General features: G+C 41.3%; 1 protein-coding gene across 1 annotated transcript in view; it reads right to left on the bottom strand.

Moving 5' to 3' along the window:
* Nucleotides 1-4,409: 4,409 nt before the first annotated feature.
* Nucleotides 4,410-19,842, bottom strand: part of NOL10 (nucleolar protein 10) — a 58,701-nt gene continuing 43,268 nt past the window's right edge. The window contains exons 18-21 of the mRNA XM_054999088.1: nucleotides 15,899-16,072; nucleotides 13,712-13,959; nucleotides 9,291-9,393; nucleotides 4,410-6,654 (exon numbers count right to left, since the gene is read on the bottom strand). Of these exons, the coding sequence (XP_054855063.1) occupies nucleotides 6,535-6,654; nucleotides 9,291-9,393; nucleotides 13,712-13,959; nucleotides 15,899-16,072 (645 nt within the window). The 3' untranslated portion in view covers nucleotides 4,410-6,534. The remainder of the gene's footprint in view (nucleotides 6,655-9,290; nucleotides 9,394-13,711; nucleotides 13,960-15,898; nucleotides 16,073-19,842) is intronic.

Genomic DNA, 19,842 nt, shown 5'->3' with positions numbered 1-19,842 from the left:
TCCACTGTGTGGACTTTTAAAAAATGTGCATTCTAGGGCCAGGTTCCAAATTAGATAACGAACTGATCGCTATCTACCATATTGCCTTAAGCAGAGAGACTACTGCATCAGGAAGAGAGGAATTTGACATGCACTCCATGTCCCTTAGAATAGTTTGCTGGCATACAAACAACTTCAAACACTCTTCAGATTATTTTGGTCCAGCAATAAAAATTGTCTTGTGTTGCAGACATTTATTATCAGCTGGAATATCTATCTGCTGCTATATTAGGGCACTACCTAGAAAACTGCACTCTGGAATGGAACTTGACTTTAACCTAACTTTTTACAAATAAATCTTCATGATCACATTGCTCAGTTTCCAAAAATGAAAGATTTTGGAGCTTCTTTGTGGGAGCTGATGGTTCTCAGATAAACCAATAATCACACCATTTTAATCAGTTAGACACAGAAACAGGGTTCATAGCGGCCAAGAAGAAAAACCATATTCATTGATAAAATCTGTTAAACAAGATTAAAGCCTTCGAGAGGATGGAGCTCTCACAACTTTAAGGCTAACCATAAAAGACTGAGGACTGGCACACATACTTTAGTTAAATTGACTTTGCCATGAACTCCAATGTCTCCTACAACAGGGTGAAATAGGCTAAATAAATATAGTCCCCAAATGGAGATTGCTTTAAAACCATTTCATGTGATACAGGCCTGAACAACTTGTGACACACTAGTTAACTTTCTCAGCTTGCAATAGGGCTGCCATTCCCCCAGTGTGGGGCCCTGCCTCCAGCCTCTGGCCCCCACCACTGCTTACCTGCCTGGGGCAGGAAAGGAATGGGGAACTGGCCTGGGATGCAAGGAACCTCCCAGGCAAGTGAGAAGTGGGCAGGCTCCCTGGTAGGTGCGACAACATCACTTCCTCAAGTGATATCATTGTGCCAGGTGGCAGATATGCTCCTGCACTTTTCAGGGGCTAATTTTGCCAGCACAACATGGCAGTGCTCTGGGGCTCATGGGAGCACTCTGAGGAGTTCCCAGGCCCACTCCCCACACCTTTCTACCCCCCCCCCCCCCCGCTGCTGGCCAGGTGAGTAGTGGGGGGGGTGGAGGCTGGGAGCAGGGGAATCCCTATCTCACAATAACCCTAAAAGGCAGGTTAGGCTGGGATTATGTGACTGGAATTAAAGTTATCCAGTGAACTTCCATAGCAGAGTGGTGATTTCAGCCTTAGTCACCCACATCCTACTCTGAAACTCTAACCACTACATTACACTGGCTTTGTTGGGGGGGGGGTGCTGTTGAATAGTAGCAAGCAGCCGGGCCTGGATAAGTCATGCAAGTCATATGGTATCAAGTTGTCTGGTGGTTGCTTCTGGGTCTGGCCCCAATAAGTTCTCCCTCAAAGGCCCAAACAGCACTGGAATGGGCCTTGCCCCCTCCCCCACCATGTCCTCTTTCCCTTCCTTTTTACTGACAGAAACCAAGCCTGGAATACTGTTATGGTGGCCTAGCAACAGCCACTGAGGGCATCTGATTCTTAAAGCTACAGGGTCTTCTTTTATAATTTTTGGGTTTTTTTAACCACCCCCCCCAATATATTTTTTTTAGATTTCAGATTTTTCTGCAAACCTGGTAGGAAGATCTGTCTTGTCCATTCATGGCTCCAGTTTTTGGATTTAAGCATCCACAGATCAGGGCCACTTGGCTATTAGTATATAAGATAATGGAAGGGCTCTCTCCCCGTCCCCTAGGAACCCAATTGGTAGGAGACAATGCTGTTAAGGAAAACAAGATGCTGCCAGCAGCCTGCTTATACTGGAAAAATTGAAACAAAGAAATACAGACTTATCAGTGGGAGAGTTTTGTTATAACTTGGTTTCACAGATTTGGTTTACCATTCCGGAAGCCACTTTAACAAAATGAACCAGCAATTTCCCTGTGAATTTCCATCTTTTTTGTTTTTTTCTGCATGCCCCTAGTTCCTAGCACAAAATGATTTTTTCTTAACATCTCACAAACTAAAATCTATTGCACTATGTAACTATTGGTCTGAAGGTGTTTGTGATACATTTAGCTGCAATGCCAAAATCTGGAGATTAGTGGTGTTACAGAAAAGAGATGAGGTTTTATGCTGTATTAACAACCCTTTGAGAAAGGATGTCCTCAATTCATCCATATCCCTCTAGATTTTATTTCATCTTGGTTTTTAATTTGCAGTTTTTAAAATCATTTTGTAAGCCGTCTTGAACAAATTTTTAATAAATAAATAAATTTCTCATTGCTTGTAGAAGAATGAAGGGACATACCACTATCCAAATTGGTAACTAGTTGGTTTCTAGCAATAGTTTGTAAATTTTTCACCCAGTAGGTACCCTGTTCTCTACTCGGAAAGTAAATTTTGTGACACCCACCACTCAACCCTGCATCTGGTGGTAGAACCACATGAATGGCAGTGGATGTGTGCTAGAGGATTGAGCGAATGTTCAGTGGAAATGAATTGTTTTATGATGAAGATATAGATTCCTAAATAACCTATCTGGAGTTAGAAAAACATATCATAGAAAAGCATTCCCAACTCCCACTGATCCTTGGAGAGCAATATTGCAAGTTACAATTCCCACATACCTTAACCACAGTTAAGGGGATACATTAGTTAACAGTTAATGAGGGTTAACTGTAACTGAGTTCCCTCTTGATCAGGATTTATTAACCATCTTCAAACCTCAATTTTAGATCTTAGTTCAGAGGGAACCTTGGTTAGCAGTGACCAACCAATGTAGTAAGCTTTTTAAGGGCCGGTAGACTTCAAGATGGATCATTTGAATTTTAGTGAAGTAATCTTGTGAATTTTACAAGTGAGAAGCTACTCTTTTCCTAACAGCAGGGTGTGAGCTGTGGTTAAGTGACGTGTTCTCCTTTCCAGTTTTTAGTTCAGACTGCAAACTCCTAGGGCAGGGTAGCTGTCTAGGAGCACAGTAGTAACTATCTCTAATACATACCAATAAATAAGTCTCATAAATATGTCAGGTGGAGCACAAAGAGCTGAAATGGAAGACACACACTGCTTCATCAGCAACAATGCATACCTGTCAAATATTAAAGGAAACTAACACAACACTGTGTGCTTTCGGTACAAGAACATTTCTTGGCTCAGGATGTCACCATCTATGAATGGGGCTTCTGCTTATCTGTCTGTGATAGAAAGGAACTAACTTAGGGTAGGACATTTGACACAAGAGAGAGGGCTGCAAATTGTCATCACACTACTGCATGCAAGGTCAGTTGGTGGCAGGAGGGCTTTTTCTATGATGCCACAAGAGTCATTCTTGTGTGGGATTTCATTTGCAGGAAACATTTCTTGGTTGCTGAATTGCCTTTCTTGTGGCAGGTCTGCACTTACAAATACCTCAGTTGATTTAAATTTATCTTTAGGTATATATTCCATTTTTATCTTGATCTTCCTCCAACAAGCTCAGGGCAGCATACAGGGTTCTCCCCTCTTTTATCTCTGTAACAACTCAGTAAGGCAGGTCAGGCTGAGAGAGAGGGACTGATCCAAGGGCCTCCAGGGAATTTTATGGCAAGAGGGAATTTGAACCTCAGTCTCCTCAGGCCTGGACCATTATACCACACTGGCTGCGGAATCTGTAAACTGATTACTGAAATGTAGCGTGAAGTTACATGGAAGTTTGATCTGTTCTGGCCCACTCACACCTACAAATTATCACTTGATGATGATAAACACAAAGGTGTCAAACCAGCCTATAATACAAGCTCTCAAGACAAGTTCCTGCCATAACTATCCAACTGATATTGAAAATTCCTTTGTCACAAGGACTATTATTGCTCAAGTTATAGTTTCTGTGACCATCTATTAATGAATAAAAAATCAAATCACAACATATTGCAATCAAATTTTAAATATTATTGCCAAGCAACACAAGGCATTTAATGGCCTAGTTGGCATTGTCTTGGAAAAACATGATTTTAACAAACAATGTTTGCATAAAAAATGTTAACTGTCAGGGAACTTCTGTTATTAGGGTCCAAGAATCACTATGGTCATGAGTAAATCTTAAAAGTGATGGAACAATGAATGTCCATGTGAAGTTTTCAACAGGCGTGAGGGAAGACCTCTTCACTTAGGACTGCACCCACCACATTATGGCTGCAATCCTATGAACTCGGTGTATGCCTGGGAGTAAACTTCACAGAATAAAATGGGGCTTCTATCCAAGTGTACCTGTTTAGGACTGCTCCCTCTCCTTATTCCTAGCCATTCACTCTCTCTGACTCTTTATCTACTCCCTGCCTCCAATGTGCTCTGAGGGCTGACATGTTTACTAGTGCAAGGCAAAAAATGATTGCAAGAAATATATCAATTTGTACAAGGAAAATACAGACCCAGAAAGAAAAGGCATATTAAATATATTTTACAAAATAAGATCAATCCATTCTTAAAAACCAGAAATACCAAACATTTGCAATTCTTTATCATAAAATTCTTGTTCCCTTTTGACTTACATGATGTTAGATAAGCTCTGCAAAGTTGGTGGAGGAAGCCAAGGGAAACTTTACATTTAATAAAGACTAAAAACTGAGTCAGGGTTCTGGAGCCCTACTGTTAACAAAATAGTTACAGTCAAAGTAATGAATTAGTAATCTCAGAGTGCAGTCACATCACAGCAGGACTGCAAACATACTATTCATGAAGCTGATAGTCCTTATAAAGTTTATCCTAGTGCCCTACTTTTCAGAAACATTTAAAATGATTAAACCCTTTTTTTTGGCAACTCTTCTACAGACATCTGTGATACAGACAATCACCAAAAATCTCCAAGAGCCAATTCCTAAAGCAAACGGACTATGCAGAGCCAGTTCCAAACAATATATGATGATTGGTAATAGGTGTGGCCATACAAAGCTTTTCGCTTAAGAATTACTCTTAGAAAGAGCAGGATAATCAACTAGACATATCCATCACCTTAAAACACATTGCTCTAGTTTTCTTTCCACCTTCTTAAATGCTCTGTAGTTCTTAATTTGTATTGAAGACAGCAATCTTTGCTTTCCTATGGATCTTTGATTGTTGTACTGAAACCAGAATAAAGGAGGACTTTTCTCACTGCAGTTTGAAGCAGTTCTTTTAATAGAAAGGTCATCTAGTTTTCCTCCTCAAGCTGCTTCACCCTTTTAGTTTTAGCGTTTAAATAGATTTCTCCTCTTATATACAATCTTATACAATCTTATAATTGTGTTATGACACTTAACAGTGCCATCCTAAGCAGAGATAATATTCTTTTAAATCTATATAAGTCAAAAGGCTTAAAATGTTGTAATTCTGCTTCAGATGACACTGCAAGTACTGTACTATATTGACACAAGACAAAAATATTACACACTCTGCCAGACAAATGAGAAAGCACTCACAATTTTCCATCTGGAGAAGAAGCAGATTTACAATAAGATATCCAGGTACAGGAAGGCAACCTCAGAAACTCATCTGTATCTGTTCAAAAATTATGCTGGATTGGGGTTTCATATATTAAAGAGGGAGATAATGATTAGAAAGGGGTTATTAACAATAATAACAACATTCAATTTATATACTGCCCTTCAGGACAACTCAGAGTGGTTTAAAAAGTGTGTTGTTGTTATCCTTACAACTATCACCCTGTGAGGTGGGTGGGGTCGAAAGAGCTCCGAGAAGCTGTGGCTGACCCAAGGTCACCCAGCTGGCTTCAAGTGGCAGGACTCCATATTAGAGCCCTGCTGCTCTTAACCACTACACCAAACTGATTATGTATTCACCTATAGACCAGGATCAATCCACTTTGGAAATAAGGGCTGCAGTCTCATATGTGACATGTCTGGACCAGCATAGTACAGTGCCAAAGATCGTCAGCACTGAAGAATTTTTTTTATTTTATTCAATTATATCAACACCCACACATATCTATATGGATAAGTACAAGTCTCTCTTTAGGAACAGACCACAACCATATTAGGGGAGCCTGACAGTAAGTACCCACAGCTTTTGCTGGAGCAAAGCATTGCTTAATGGGATCACAGAAAGTCAGAGTTCTGGCTCTGCACGTTACCCTTGTGGCAAATGTTATTGTCAACACCCTAATCAGTTGACTTCCTAATGCTACATGGGCCTGAACAAATGATTAAAGCAGTTTTATTCTGTAACATTTATGAAGACTTGGCAGATCAATGTTCCAGCTCTTCAGAAATAGGACCTTTCAGAAATAATGCATTGATGTTCAAATTCAGTTGGAAAAGACGATGAAGTCCAGTCTACAGAGAAAGTTTTGAATAAGAGTCGTACCCAAGGTTATATAATAACCACTTAACTGCTCTTCAACAAACACCTTTGATTCTCATGTGTAGTTTTTCCATAGGTATGCTATTTATAGTTCCCTCTCAGTCAAAACAGGACTTGACAAGATGTTACTTTTCCTGTGTACACTATTTAGGCAAAAAGGAACCAATCTCTCGAAGCTCCACAAGTGAAAAAGAAGAGCAGTTCTCTCAATGGAAAGGCCGTCCTCTCCCTCGTTTACTTTTGAGATGACTGGCTGAACGTCGCAATTTCCTCCTCTCCTGATGATGATGCTTCTCTGCTTCCTGCTGTTTTTTCTGTTGCTCTGACTGAAAAAAGTGCACAAAACACCCAAATGTAAATTTGAAGTTTCATTTCTAAACCCCATAAATATAAAATGGAGCTACGGCAAGCATCATTCAATTCTAGCCAAAATGAAGGGAAAAAAAACAATTTATTAAATAGAAAAATATTTCCCTAAACTCTTGGGTTTGGATCCTGAGGAAATTTAGCACAGGTGGTAGGATTTCCACCAGCAGAGCATAACCTCACATCCCCCTTCCTTCTGGAGCTCAAAATAACTCCCTATATGCTATTTATGGAGGAGAACACTACGGGGGGAAAGTTGGGGCAGGGTAGAAATAAGCATCCCCCTGCATGTGTGAGATCAGTTCAACAAGACCCAACCCCTGATCTCTTATCCATAGCCAGTACACAGTTGTCAGTACTGATCCCAGAGAAAATAGATGAAGGACCTCAAGTGAACTTTACAATGACTTGTATCTAATGTCTTACTGATGTCAGCATTCTTGATGCCACTCCAAGGAAAACACGATCTATTACCTCATCATTTCTGTTATACATTAGCTTGGCTGCCAATACACGGTCAGGGTTCATGCCCGCCCACACACACAACAGTGGATGTTTTTGTGACATGTGAATATTTATTCTTCCTCCACAATTGCTTACAACTGTAAAATACTATATACAAGGAATATGTTGTACAATCCTGCAGAAACCAGAATAAAGTGGCTATAGTGATGCTTTAAAAGCTGAAGGCGGGGCCAGGAACTGGATTTATGGAGAAACAATGGGTCAAACCTAATACTTCTCTTCTGCTAAATGAGGACTTTTTTTTTGCAATGGAAGGAGAAAATGGTCCTCACTCAGCAAAAGGGAGTTACTGGATTCAACCCACAGTTTCTCTACAATCCTTTCATGTGTGTGGATATTTTGTTCTTTTTAACCTAGCAGGAATCATTGGCTCCAACCCAGGATGTATATGTTGTATGAAGATTCCAAAGTATTCCAGTTTAGATTATAGCAGAAGACAATGGTTTTACTCTACTCATAATTTTGCCACACTGATTCACATTATTTAGAAAAATGTCAAACTTATCACCTTTAAAGATATACTTATCTTTATCTGAATACTACCTTATCTACTACTACTACTACTGAATACTGAATATTTTATCTGAATATTGAATACTCAAGGAGACCCGTGACACAGAGTAGTAAGCTGCAGTACTGCAGCCCAAGCTCTGCTCATGACCTGAGTTCGATCCTGGCAGAAGCTGGGTTCAGGTAGCCGGCTCAAGGTTGACTCAGCCTTCCATCCTTCTGAGGTCGGTAAAATGAGTACCCAGTTTCCTGGGGGTAAAGTGTAGATGACTGGGGAAGGCAATGGCAAACCACCCCGTAAAAAAGTCTGCCAAGAAAATGTCATGATGCGACGTCCCCCCACGAGTCAGTAATGACTCGGTGCTTTACCTTTACTTTGTCAAACCCACACACATATGATACAGGAGAATGCTTTATGATATTTTTGTGAACTTAGGTGCGTGAAAATCACCATATACTATTTTTCCTGCATCAATAAATATTACAGCATTCTGGACTGTTTTAATTGAACTGGCTCTCTCCCCTACAGCAAGATAATATTGGTCAGGTCATACAAAATGCCAAATCACTGTTTGGTACTTCTGTGACACACACTGTGTTCAAGCACATCTTGGTCCCCTTGTATAAGGCAATATAATTGTCATCTTCCACTTAGGCACATACCACATGTTCCCCTTACATCAGAATTTCCAAATATACTTTGCATTTGCCCTACATTCCAGGATTGCAAATGAGTTTTAAACTATGGTTTGCAATCCTAGTCTGGAAGAGAAGTGCCAACCATTTACTTTGCAGGTTCCAATGTGATGGCAAAGTAGGGCTTGCACTAAAGCAAAAGTAACTGACTGACAGCCAGCGATGTGCAATGGTAAGAGTGCTTAACTGTTATTGGAGGTGACCCAGGTTCAAATCCCCACTTGGCCTTAAACCTCACTGAGTGACTGACCAACTACTATCTCCACTGAACCTACCTCACAAGGTTGTTGTGAAGATAAAACTAGGTGCAGGGGAAAGAACCTTACATGCCATCCTGAAGGACAGGAGTTTAGGAAACTTTAGGTTGCAACAGGAAGAAGAAGGTGGGGAAATTATGCTGCGTGGATGGAAGTCCTTGCGCTCATAAAAAAGACTGGATCCAACCCCATATAGTCCACGATTTCAGGCAAAGGCTGATATAGGGCAGGATACAATACTCAAAACAGAATACAGCTTTCTGTGAATCTCAACTCACTTAAAAAAATAAGTGTCTAGTTCTTACAGCTCAGAAGGCAGGCTTCAAAGGCTGTGGTAAAACAGCACAAGGCTGTCTAAATAAACTTTCCAGCTGCCACCAGTACTTTGCACAGAAACTTGTTCTATTCCATGGCTAGAAGCAGCAGAATAAATTATGCAAATGATAAAGAGATATAAATCTATCACATTAGCACTATAGAGACAGCCGAGCCCCAGAGGCGATCATCAAAAATAAGTACACAGAAAAAAAATAGTGTTTTCATTTAGCATCTCGACTGCATATTTAATAGCATGACATTAACTTATTTAATGGGACATTTTTGCTTACCTTTTTTAATTTAAAGGTAACCTGTTTGCTTCCTACAGTGGTATCATGTACACTCAGAGCGCCAACCTTCTCTTCGAGCTGCAAGCGATCACTAAGAGTTTTTCTGCAGAGAATATGTGGGGAGGGGGAGTCAATGTTAATTTTTTTTTATCAGCATTATCACAGGTTCATACTGAAAAATACAATGAACTATCTGCTGTCACTTTAAATTTTCTGAGAGCCGAAGTGGTATAGTGGTTAGAGTGCTGGACGAGGGGCTGGAAGATCCAGATTTGAATCCCCACTTTGACATGGAAGCTTGCTGGGTGTCCTTGGCCAGTCACACTCTCAGCCGAAATCTACCTAACAGGGTTGTTGTGAAGATAAAATGGAGGAGAGAAGAACAATGTAAGCTGCTTTGAGCCCCACTGGAATAAAGGTGGAGTATAAATGAAGTAAATAAAAATAGTGATGTTTATCCACCCATCCATCATTGTTGCAGCTCCTTCCGACCCTATAAAGATTCTTCTTGGGGTCAGGGGATCCATGGTGAGAAACAGCTCTTCAGGTTGGTGGGCTGAAGTATAGAGGGACAAGGGGATGAACTTTACTCCTTCCCTCTCTCTCACACACAGTACAGTTTCAAGCAGATGTAGAAAGATGCTCTATTAGTAGAACTCAGATCAGGTTGAAAAAATCTATTTTAATACAGATCTATGACATTATGCTTGCAGTTCTGTTCTCTTACTGGGATGCAAAATAAGCAAGATACCTTTTCCCTCTGGGTAAAACAGAGCTATTTTGGGGGGCAATGAAATTAAAAAGTGATGCAGCTTAAAGTTTAGTTCACAATATTTGCAACAATTCAAATATCTGCACTTCAGGTAAAGGACGTCTTAGCAATAGGACTGCAAGGCCATAGCTGGCAACTCCTGGGAGAAATGAGGGAGGGGGAGGGGTCTGGCAAGCCAGCATGCTGACATCACTTCTAGTAATACTCAAAAGTGACATCATTAGATGCTCCAGGGCTCACAAAAACTCTATGGCAAAACCATAGAGTTATTGTGAATTCTAGAGAGCCCACAATACTTTTACCGGTTTTTACGGAAGTGATGTCAGCACGCTGGCACAATGCCAGTATGTACTCCTCTCTCCCCATTTTCTCCTGCCGGTGCCTCAGATGCACAAAGGAGGCAGGATGCCAGGAGGTCTCCCACTATAGTATACCTGGCATAAATTTGTGCAGAAAGGAATTTCAAAAGGGAATTTCACACACAATTAAGAGCTAAGGAGATAGGACTATGCAATCTATCAGTCTCAAACCCTGCATAATTCTGAATCTCATTCTCAGAAAAGTTCTCTTTGGGGACAAAGAAGAAAGGGATGGAGTTGAATACATTTTCATTCACATATGACTTACTTGGCAGGGTGGGGGGGATTTGCTGTTATATGTAGTGTCAGAGTTGCTAAGGCTCTTGAGTGTTTTCTATTAACAGTGAGAAATCAAAATCTCTCTGGGATGCATCAACCTGTTTTTTGAACAATACAATTGTAAACATTTAAGGAATGGATTTCTAATTCGCATTAGATGTGGTATGAATTTCCCTTAAAACACTTATATTTAAATACTCCTAAAGCCAGTGTTGTTTAGGGGTTAAACCAGGATCTGGAAGACCTAGGGTCGAATCCCCATTCTGTCAAAGAAGGTCACCGTGTCAGCTTGGGCTAGTCACTCTCTCTCAGCTCACTCTACCTCTCGGGGTTGTTGTGAGGATAAAATGGAAGAGTGGAGATGGAGAATGACATCGTGAATGACGGCAGGTCACCATTAGGGAAATAGAGGGATTTCCAACAGCTCAGTCAAGCCGAAGTCTTGGCAAGTTCAGCCAAGTTGTGAAAAAATTGAAGCAAGTGAGGTTTATTTTTCAATTTTGTTTTATCGATTAGGTGAAAGGCACCAATGTTACCTTTTTGAAAGTGCAAAATTCTGGGACAAAAATAAAGGAGAAGAATAAGAGAAAAGCTGTATCAGGATTTAGAAGGTTTTTATCACTTCTTGGCCTTTTGGCTAAGCTCAAGCATATAACTTTCCTATTATACAATGAGTGGTAAGTGCTACTCTCTCAGGAGAAGTCTGAAGAGATCAGTGCCTTAGAAATTCAGCTTCATGCAAGCGTGAGTCAGGAACACAAAAAGGGAACACCCAGCTTTATGCAAGAGCCATAAACCTTTTTGTTGCAAATGCCACCATAAAAATAATATCTAGCCATTAAATGGACTCGGGAGACATCAGACAGTTAAGATGTACTGGCTGCAGAAAGTTATCCCTTATATCTGCACCAGTGCCAAAAAGAAGATAAGCAAGCTCCAAGTGGTACACTGCACTCTTTGCAACGTGCACGCAGAATAGACATCTTTACAAAAATAGGGAAAAGTGAAGTACTTCAAAGCACCTTGATTTCACTGGGGTGGGGGGAAGGCTTGAGTTTGAGAAAGAATGAATGAATTTAACTCTCCCATTACAATCAAAACATTTCACTTTGGCTTGATTGTGCATCTTATTCTTTTAATTCTGTTCAAGACTGAGGGACCAGCCAGAGCAGAACCGCATAATGTGCAAAGAAGAAGGAAGAATTAGTTACCCTCTGCACATGTGCAGGGCTACACATGAACATATGCTTCTCTGAATCTCAGCCATGACTGCTATCTCCACCAAATAAAAGCACTATGCTGTTGGCCTCTTTATGAGGAAAATACTATAGGGACAAATTAAGTTTTGATTTATACCAGGCAGCCAAGGGATATACTTTGGAAGTATCTAATATCTATCAGTGTCATGCCATGACCCCGATAGGCCAGGTGAACCTGATCTTGTCAGATCTCAGAAGCTACGCTTAGTAATCAGATGGGAGCCTTGCTTAGTAATCGGATGGGAGACCTCCAAAGACAAGGGTTGCAGAGGCAGGCCATGGCAAACCTCCTCTGTTAGTCTCTTACCAGGAAAACCCTAACAGGGGTCAGCTATGACTAGAGGGCATTCTCCTCTCCATCAATGTCATATTTACAACACACAACCACCAATTGGCAGTATCAATGTTCCCTAGTTTGTATCATGTGTGTGTACTTGTAAGATGCTGTCAAGTTGTAGCTGACTTATGGCAATGTAGGGCTTTCAAGGCAAGACACATACAGAGGTGGTTTGCTATTGCCTCCTTCTGCACAGAGACCCTGGACTTCCTTGGAGGTCTCCCATCCCCAAGTACTAACTAGGGCCAACCTTGCTTAGCTTCTGGGATATTTAGATGTGTCTGCAGAAGAAAACAGCCTATAACCAATGAAAAGCATTGCATCTCTCTACATATCAGGTTTTGTGGACTTCACTCCAGCGGGTTAACCTGAAACCCTGGATAGGGGCTGATTAGTCAGACAACATATATACATCTGGGTCTGGGAGACCCAGGTTCAAATCTCCACTTTGCCATGAAGCTTGCTGGGTGATCTTGGGCCAATCTCTATCAGACTAATAATGGACATCACAGGATTGTTATGAGGATAAAATGGAGATAGTGAGAATGTACAATGTTGTGAACTTCCTAGAGAAAGGGTCTAGTAAATTTTCTTGAAACAGGTTAAAGGTCCAGAATTCTGTCTCCAACAAGTCAGCTAAATACCTCATTGGAAAATTCAAGTACAGCATGTTCATCCACTGAGGCAGGTCAAAACAGGGTAGGAAAATGGGAAACCTCAAATCATATAGATTTTAAATAGTTTCAACAATGACAAATCTTAAGGCCCAAACTCGTATCTATCTTTGGAATCAACAAGCGCAGTAAGGAACATGTCCTTCTTCAGTGGCAGCTAAAGAACTGAGGGAAGGAGCCACTCGCCCCATGTTTTACGGCCACGTCTGGGGGGAAAGCGTGCGAAAAGGCTCGGCAAGTGTTTCGTGCCTTTAGGACCTTTAGACTGTCTGGGGCTGGCCTGCGCATACACAGTTCCCATGTGTGTCTGCACAGAAGACATGATAGCGAAGAGAACGTCGAAACAGTTCACTGCAGTTTGTCCTTGTGTGTGAAAGTGAATGAGAATTTTAGAGGTGTTCTTTTGTTTGAAGATAGATCCTTTTGCCTATCAGGACACACACACTGGAGTTTATTGGGCTGTTTCCCTGCACAATGGCACCACACAGTGCTTGTGCTCGTTTTTAAAAAGAAACGTGAGGTGCAAGAGACCAGCTCCTGGAGGCACACCTCCTCCAACGGCACCTAAGATATTTGTGTAATTTCACGACTAGCAATGAATTCAGTTACTCTGGCTGTAAAAACAACCAGTTCTAGAAGCTGTCAGCTAAACAACCACCCTGTAAAATCAGCACCCTTTATCACATTCAAGGAAAAATTCAAGCAGAAACTAAACGAACCAAAGAGGGATGCTAGTCTTACTTCATTAACTTTTGCCTTTGGGCCGTGTCCTTGAAACTTCTGAATTCCTCCCCAGCTTTAATCTCAAAAAACTGAGGTTTCAAGACAGTTTGCCGATCCTCCTTCAACCTTTCCTGCCGTTTTACTTTTTCCTCTTGGCGGAGAAGTCTGCGCTGTTTCCTGACCTCTTCAACCCAGGCTTTTTCATCATCTGAAGTCTCAGAACTTTCTGCATCACTTGGTTTTCCTTCTGGTTCTTCCTCCTCTTCCTGTTGACAAAAATAGATATTTTTAAGGACCATTAACCTTTTAGTTTTTTTAAAAAAGAGGACTACCAAATTAGAGTACGTGACTCTCTACAGATGCATAATTCAGAGAGGAGTATAATTTTAACAGGTACTTTTCTTAAGAGAGAAATAAACAAAGACTGAATATAGCCACGCAATATTACATTGGTACGAGTTATAGACACCGCAACAGTCGATGGACTATACTAGGCAAAACGATAAAGACTGGACCCAACGGTATGCTTCTGTGAGCAGAAACCACTTAGTCTTGCATAAAGTTACCCATGATTTTTGTGGATTTCCTAATCACACTGCAGCTCACATGCAGGTACAGAGGATGGGGGAAGGTTACCAAACTGGCCATTGCTTCAGGCTGGAGCAGGTAGCAAGGAATGGAGTTTTTTTTTAAAGGAGAAGGTAGAAGAACGTTAAAAGGATAGATGAGAGAGAAGAGAGACTCTAAGAAAGCGGGGGGTGGGCGGGCGGGCGCTATCTAAGGGAGCTGCTCTGAAAGCCAGACTCCTTTCCTAGGCAGGATATGAATGGCAGAGCAGGGTGGCCCCGTCATCAGGAGCATCAGGTAACTGAACTCTAAGTCCCGCAACTCGGCTAAATGGTGGGAACAGTGTTGCCATTTACCTATTGACGGTAGGGGACTTCCTGGTGATGCTCCCTATTCCCGCCTTTGCTCAATGGAGCAGCAGGAGGAAAAGGGGTGGGTGGGTGGGAGAAACAGCACTGGCAAGTCACTTCCTATTTCTGATCAGGAAGTGACATCATGATGCTCCAGGAATTTCAAAAATCTCTATGGTGAAACAGGAAGTGATTTCCAAGAAGTCTCCACCCACTCCGTGCTCCTGGGGATTGTCTACCGAGGGATGGCATCCCTAGGTGGAAATCACCCATGCTAAGATGTCCTCTCTCTCAGAGTGAGAAGGATTCATTCCACAAGAGTTTCCTTGGATCCAACTCTGATTCTCGCAAAAGGGGAAAATATAGTCTTGGTGTGTTGGATTTAACGCTTACACTTGTGGGTAGGATACCAAAAGAACACAACAGAAGCTCTTACCTGTCCAGTCCTCTTTGATTTCCACCCCCTACTATGTGATTTAATCTGGACTCATTCAAACACTTTCACTATTAGTGGCTACTTTAGGGTAAAAAGTGGCCACAGTGTTAATATTTAGATCACGTTAATAATGAGCTGTCTGCCTCATCATCCTGGCTGAGCCAAAGTTGCCACCGGATACAGAGATCTTAGGGCAATCTCTTTTCTTTCCAAGCCCCTTTCAGACAATTCTATCCTATATAGTGGACATATTTCTAAAGTTAAACAATTGGGTAACTTTGAGCAAAGTGTTCAGAAAATGAAAGATAGCCATAATTTTCAGCAAGTAAAACATAAACTGCAGAAAAAAAGCTAGTCTCTGGATCATGAATCCCTAAAAGAATTTTAAAAATCAGGTAACTCTACTAACAAGCACTGCCTCTTTGCTCAGACATTTAAACCCATGTTTTCCAACTCAGTAGCACGCCAATTTTCCACATACATGATTTCAACTGACTTGTAAAATGTTTAAGGCTCAATCTGCTGCCCTGTAGGAAAAGTGCCTCCCATATCCCATCAACTCCCTGGCCCGTCCGTGTCTTGCAAATGATTCAACCACAAGTTAACTTTTTCATGCAGAGAATGAGGACAGGCTGGGGATATGGCAGGTATGGGCAGGCCTCCCGTTCTGCTAATAACCCATTTACCCTGCTGCACACAGGCAGGGGGGAGAAGAAAACAGAGCTCTATTGAGCCTTTGTGGAATCTCCAGCCCCCAGGCTCTGCTCTGGCAATATGAGCAGGTTGCGCTTATAACATCTGAAACAGTTATTAGAGAACGGATGACAATCCCTAAAAATGCTACTGATTTACCTCTCTTAAAGTTTCTTGCTGCTCTAGCATCTTCAGCTTCTTCTTTCTTTTCTCGCTTATTTTAGAAATCAGCGGATTGAGCAGCCGGAATTCTTCACTCTTCTCGTCCACCTGGAAATCTGGGTTTTCAAACATGACTTTGAAGCGATCATCACTAAGAATGTTGGGAGTTTTCTACGTGAGAAACAACACAGAAAGTTGAGAGCTGATTGCAAAAACTTAAAATAGTCTTAAGAAACTAATGAAGCATATTTGGGTTGACTCCACAAGATTTGATAAACAAGGCAGCACGAAACAAAGCTTCTATTTTCCTTGCCACTCGTTATCCCTTTTCTTGTTTACTCGGTATGGTTCATTAATTTTGAAAACATCAGAAGAAAGTCTTATTAGATGATAAGTGTTGAGATTCTGGATTGAGTCCAGTAATATGTCAGCAGGAAGTGGAGATGGTTACAGATCTGCCCCACTTTTCTCTTGCTCCGGGCATCATTTCTAACCCCCAGAACAGTTTCTTTCCAGGGTCGTGGATATTCATGGCCTGCACTACGGAAGGGAGAAGGGGATAAAATCACCCTTCCTGCCTCTTCCACCACTGAAAAAAGAGAAAGAAGAGAGTGATTTTTCCCACTTTCCATCTTCGGCCTTCTGACCCACATGGCAACCCACATGGCTCTTACTCCAAGCAGGTCTCACAAAACCTGGTGGGAACAAACTTCTATGCAGAGCTTTTTTTTTCTGGGAAAAGAGGTGGTGGAACTCAGTGGGTTGCCCTCGGTGAAAATGGTCACATGGCTGGTGGCCCCGCCCCCTGATCTCCAGACAGAGGGGAGTTTAGCTTGGCCTCTGCGCTGCTCTAAACTCCTCTCTGTCTGGAGATCAGGGGGCGGGGCCACCAGCCATGTGACCATTTTCAAGAGGTTCCGGAACTCCGTTCCACCGCGTTCCAGCTGAAAAAAAGCCCTGCTTCTCTGGAGTCAGAAATGGTTCCTGAAGAAGAAAGCAGGGAAAAGCCACCATCCTTGTGATGAGTCCAACCCATGGTCTGCTAGTTACCAGATGACAGGTCATAGTGCCGTACTCCTATGGAGCATGTAATTGGCTGGACAGACACCCTGGAATGCAGAACGGCATCCATGTAACTGAATTTTAGATTACATGCCATGTAATCTGTATTGGGTATAACTCCTGAAGACAAAGCAGAATATATACCTATTAAAATATTGGACAGAGAAACAATATGACCAGGGATGAGTCACCAGCAGCATGGAGAAGGACTGAAAAAGTTCTGGATGGCTATGTAATTCAAACAGATGTCTAAGAACATAAAATCCTTTTTCCATTCTTGTCTAAGATTTGACTGTGAGGTATTAAGATGGAATGGCCACTGAAAAACTTTACGGAACATGGAGCTGCACTTCAAGAGATATCCAAATTCCAGTCATAGATCCAGAGGAGTTAGCCGTGTTAGTCTGTAGTAGCAAAATCAAAAAGAGTCCAGTAGCACCTTTAAGACTAACCAATTTTATTTTATTGTAGCATAAGCTTTCGAGAATCAAGTTCTCTTCATCAGATGCCTGTTCGGATCAGGCATCTGATGAAGAGAACTTGATTCTCGAAAGCTTATGCTACAATAAAATAAAATTGGTTAGTCTTAAAGGTGCTACTGGACCCAAATTCCAGTATGCTTGTTAATAGAGTTATGTTTAAAATATGGAGTTATGGTTACACAGTATTGGGAGCCACAGCTGCCAACTGATGAATGGGAGCATGAGATGCCCCACAGTTATTTGTCTTCCCTTATCAGCAGCCCTGCCTACCCTTAGGAAATCTCAAATCTGCTTGGTAATTTCTGCACTGAGACAGCCATTTGGTTGGATACACTTTCCAGTGCATAACATTTTAAATGCATAAGATCCAGGGCTCCTGCAAATAACCAGAGTTCCTAGAACCAATTTTTAGTTTGTCGCCTTCCTCTTGAAAAGTCGTGGCTTAGGCCCAAAGCAATATGCCATACAGCACAAAGCCACCAAAATCCTCCTTTTTGGGGGGGGGAGTGTAGCTTATTATCCAAGCTCTGCTTGTGTAAAAGTGGTGTGGGTGGGGGGACAAGAGATTTTAGCAGGTTCTCCTTTCTTGCTGCAGGACCCCCATGCCACAAGTCACATTGTTCCAGAGGGTCACACTGACTCACAGCAGAATCCTTCTTGGGGTACAGGGGTGCTTCAGGGAGAAAGGAAAAGTGCCAAAAAAGAGCTTCCACACATTGTTGTTTGTGAAAGCCTTGTGTCACAAATATGGCCAGGCTACAAGGAGAACAGTTGCTAGTCTTGACTGAAAATATCATGGAGGATGCTTCTGCAGGACAGAAGCAGAGCTGGCCTGGCCTCTCAGAGACACAGAATAGCCTTGGAGAGAAGCAAAGAACAACAGAGAAACAGAATAATATGATCTTTAGTTAATTAGACATAATATAATTGATATCAATACATATATGACTCTCGGCAAAGGTGCGAGAAACATCTGACAACAGCAAGAATATCGAACTAAATACAGAAGGTAAGATATACTGGAATGATGGGTGTATTGATTAGGGTACAACAGATATGTATGAAAAGATTGTAATCCCTATTTTTTATATTCTTCCTTATAATAAAAAGTAGCAAGAATAGGCTAATACAGGTTTTTTATATTTTATTTGAGTACAGATAACATTGCATAGTGTTTGAAACTGTAAGATGATTAATTAACCAAGACTGTGAGCCCATAAGCTAGGATAGTGAGCTATTTTTGAAAGATGATTTAATAAAAACACAACTATAAATACAGCAGTCTGAATTGCTCTATGAAGATGCTCTCTGTAACCTACTTATTTTTGTTAAGAAATAATTAATGAGCTCAATTTATCAATCTATGTAAAATCAATGAATGGGATTATCATATTCTTTAAAGTTAGTTAATGTTAAAATATAAATAGCTATACTTTAATAAAAAGATGAAATGGAAGCAAGAATCTTGCCAGAATACCTTTTAATTATTTTTAAAAGGCAGCATGCACATGTTCTGGTGAGAACAGCATATAGCTGATACTATGGTACTCTCCCCGCCCCCTCAAGATGTTCTTAGTGTATCTCCGGATCGTGCCCAAGATATTAAAGATCCCCTATATTTTCCCCGTTGGCCTGTATGTAGCATTGCTGAAAATGTGCCATATTAGATTATGCACAAGATATTAGCACTAATGCCTATTAGGTAATCAACAGCATGACAAAGATAATTATTTGACAACATGAATTGGACACATGAGCATCTTCTACAGACATCCCTTTATGAATTGCATGTTAAGTATCTGAAAGTGAAATAATATGTTGAAAATACCATGGCAGAAAGAAGACCTACGGAGAACACAGAGACAAACATGACTGACAGCCTGCCCAGATTCCTTAGTTATGACATTGAATATCATTGAGCAGATGCTGACCTTGGTGCTACTGGAGCTAGGCACTGTGCATAAGCGACCCATTAAATAGGCACTTGCCAGAAGATCTGGAGCAGGCATGAAGCTGCCTTATACTGACTCCAGCCTATCAAGGTCGGCATTGTCTATTCTGACTGGCAGTGGCTCTTCAGGGTCTAAGGTAAGGATCTTTACTGTTGCCTACATGATCCCTTTTCTGGAGATCCTGGGACTGAACCTGGGATCTTTAGGAAGCCAAGCAGATGCTCTATCACTGAGCTCTTCCTACTCTATCCAAGTTATAATTCTCAACCACAGTTCAATGTAGCAAGGCTGGCAATAGGACATGGGGAGGGGATCTAAAACAGCTCTCTTATAAACCACAACAAGGGAAGCTTCTTTTAATGCAAGTTGCAATTTTAATTAACGTGACATTGCTCCGTATGAAGAGCTTTAATAAATGCTCACTTTTTTATTAGTTGGGGGGGGG

The sequence above is a fragment of the Eublepharis macularius genome, chromosome 1, assembly GCF_028583425.1.
Source record: "Eublepharis macularius isolate TG4126 chromosome 1, MPM_Emac_v1.0, whole genome shotgun sequence".
In the NCBI taxonomy this organism is placed as follows: Eukaryota; Metazoa; Chordata; class Lepidosauria; order Squamata; family Eublepharidae; genus Eublepharis; species Eublepharis macularius.
Note: the sequence above shows the minus strand (reverse complement) of the source record. Positions and strands in the feature narration are given on the sequence as shown.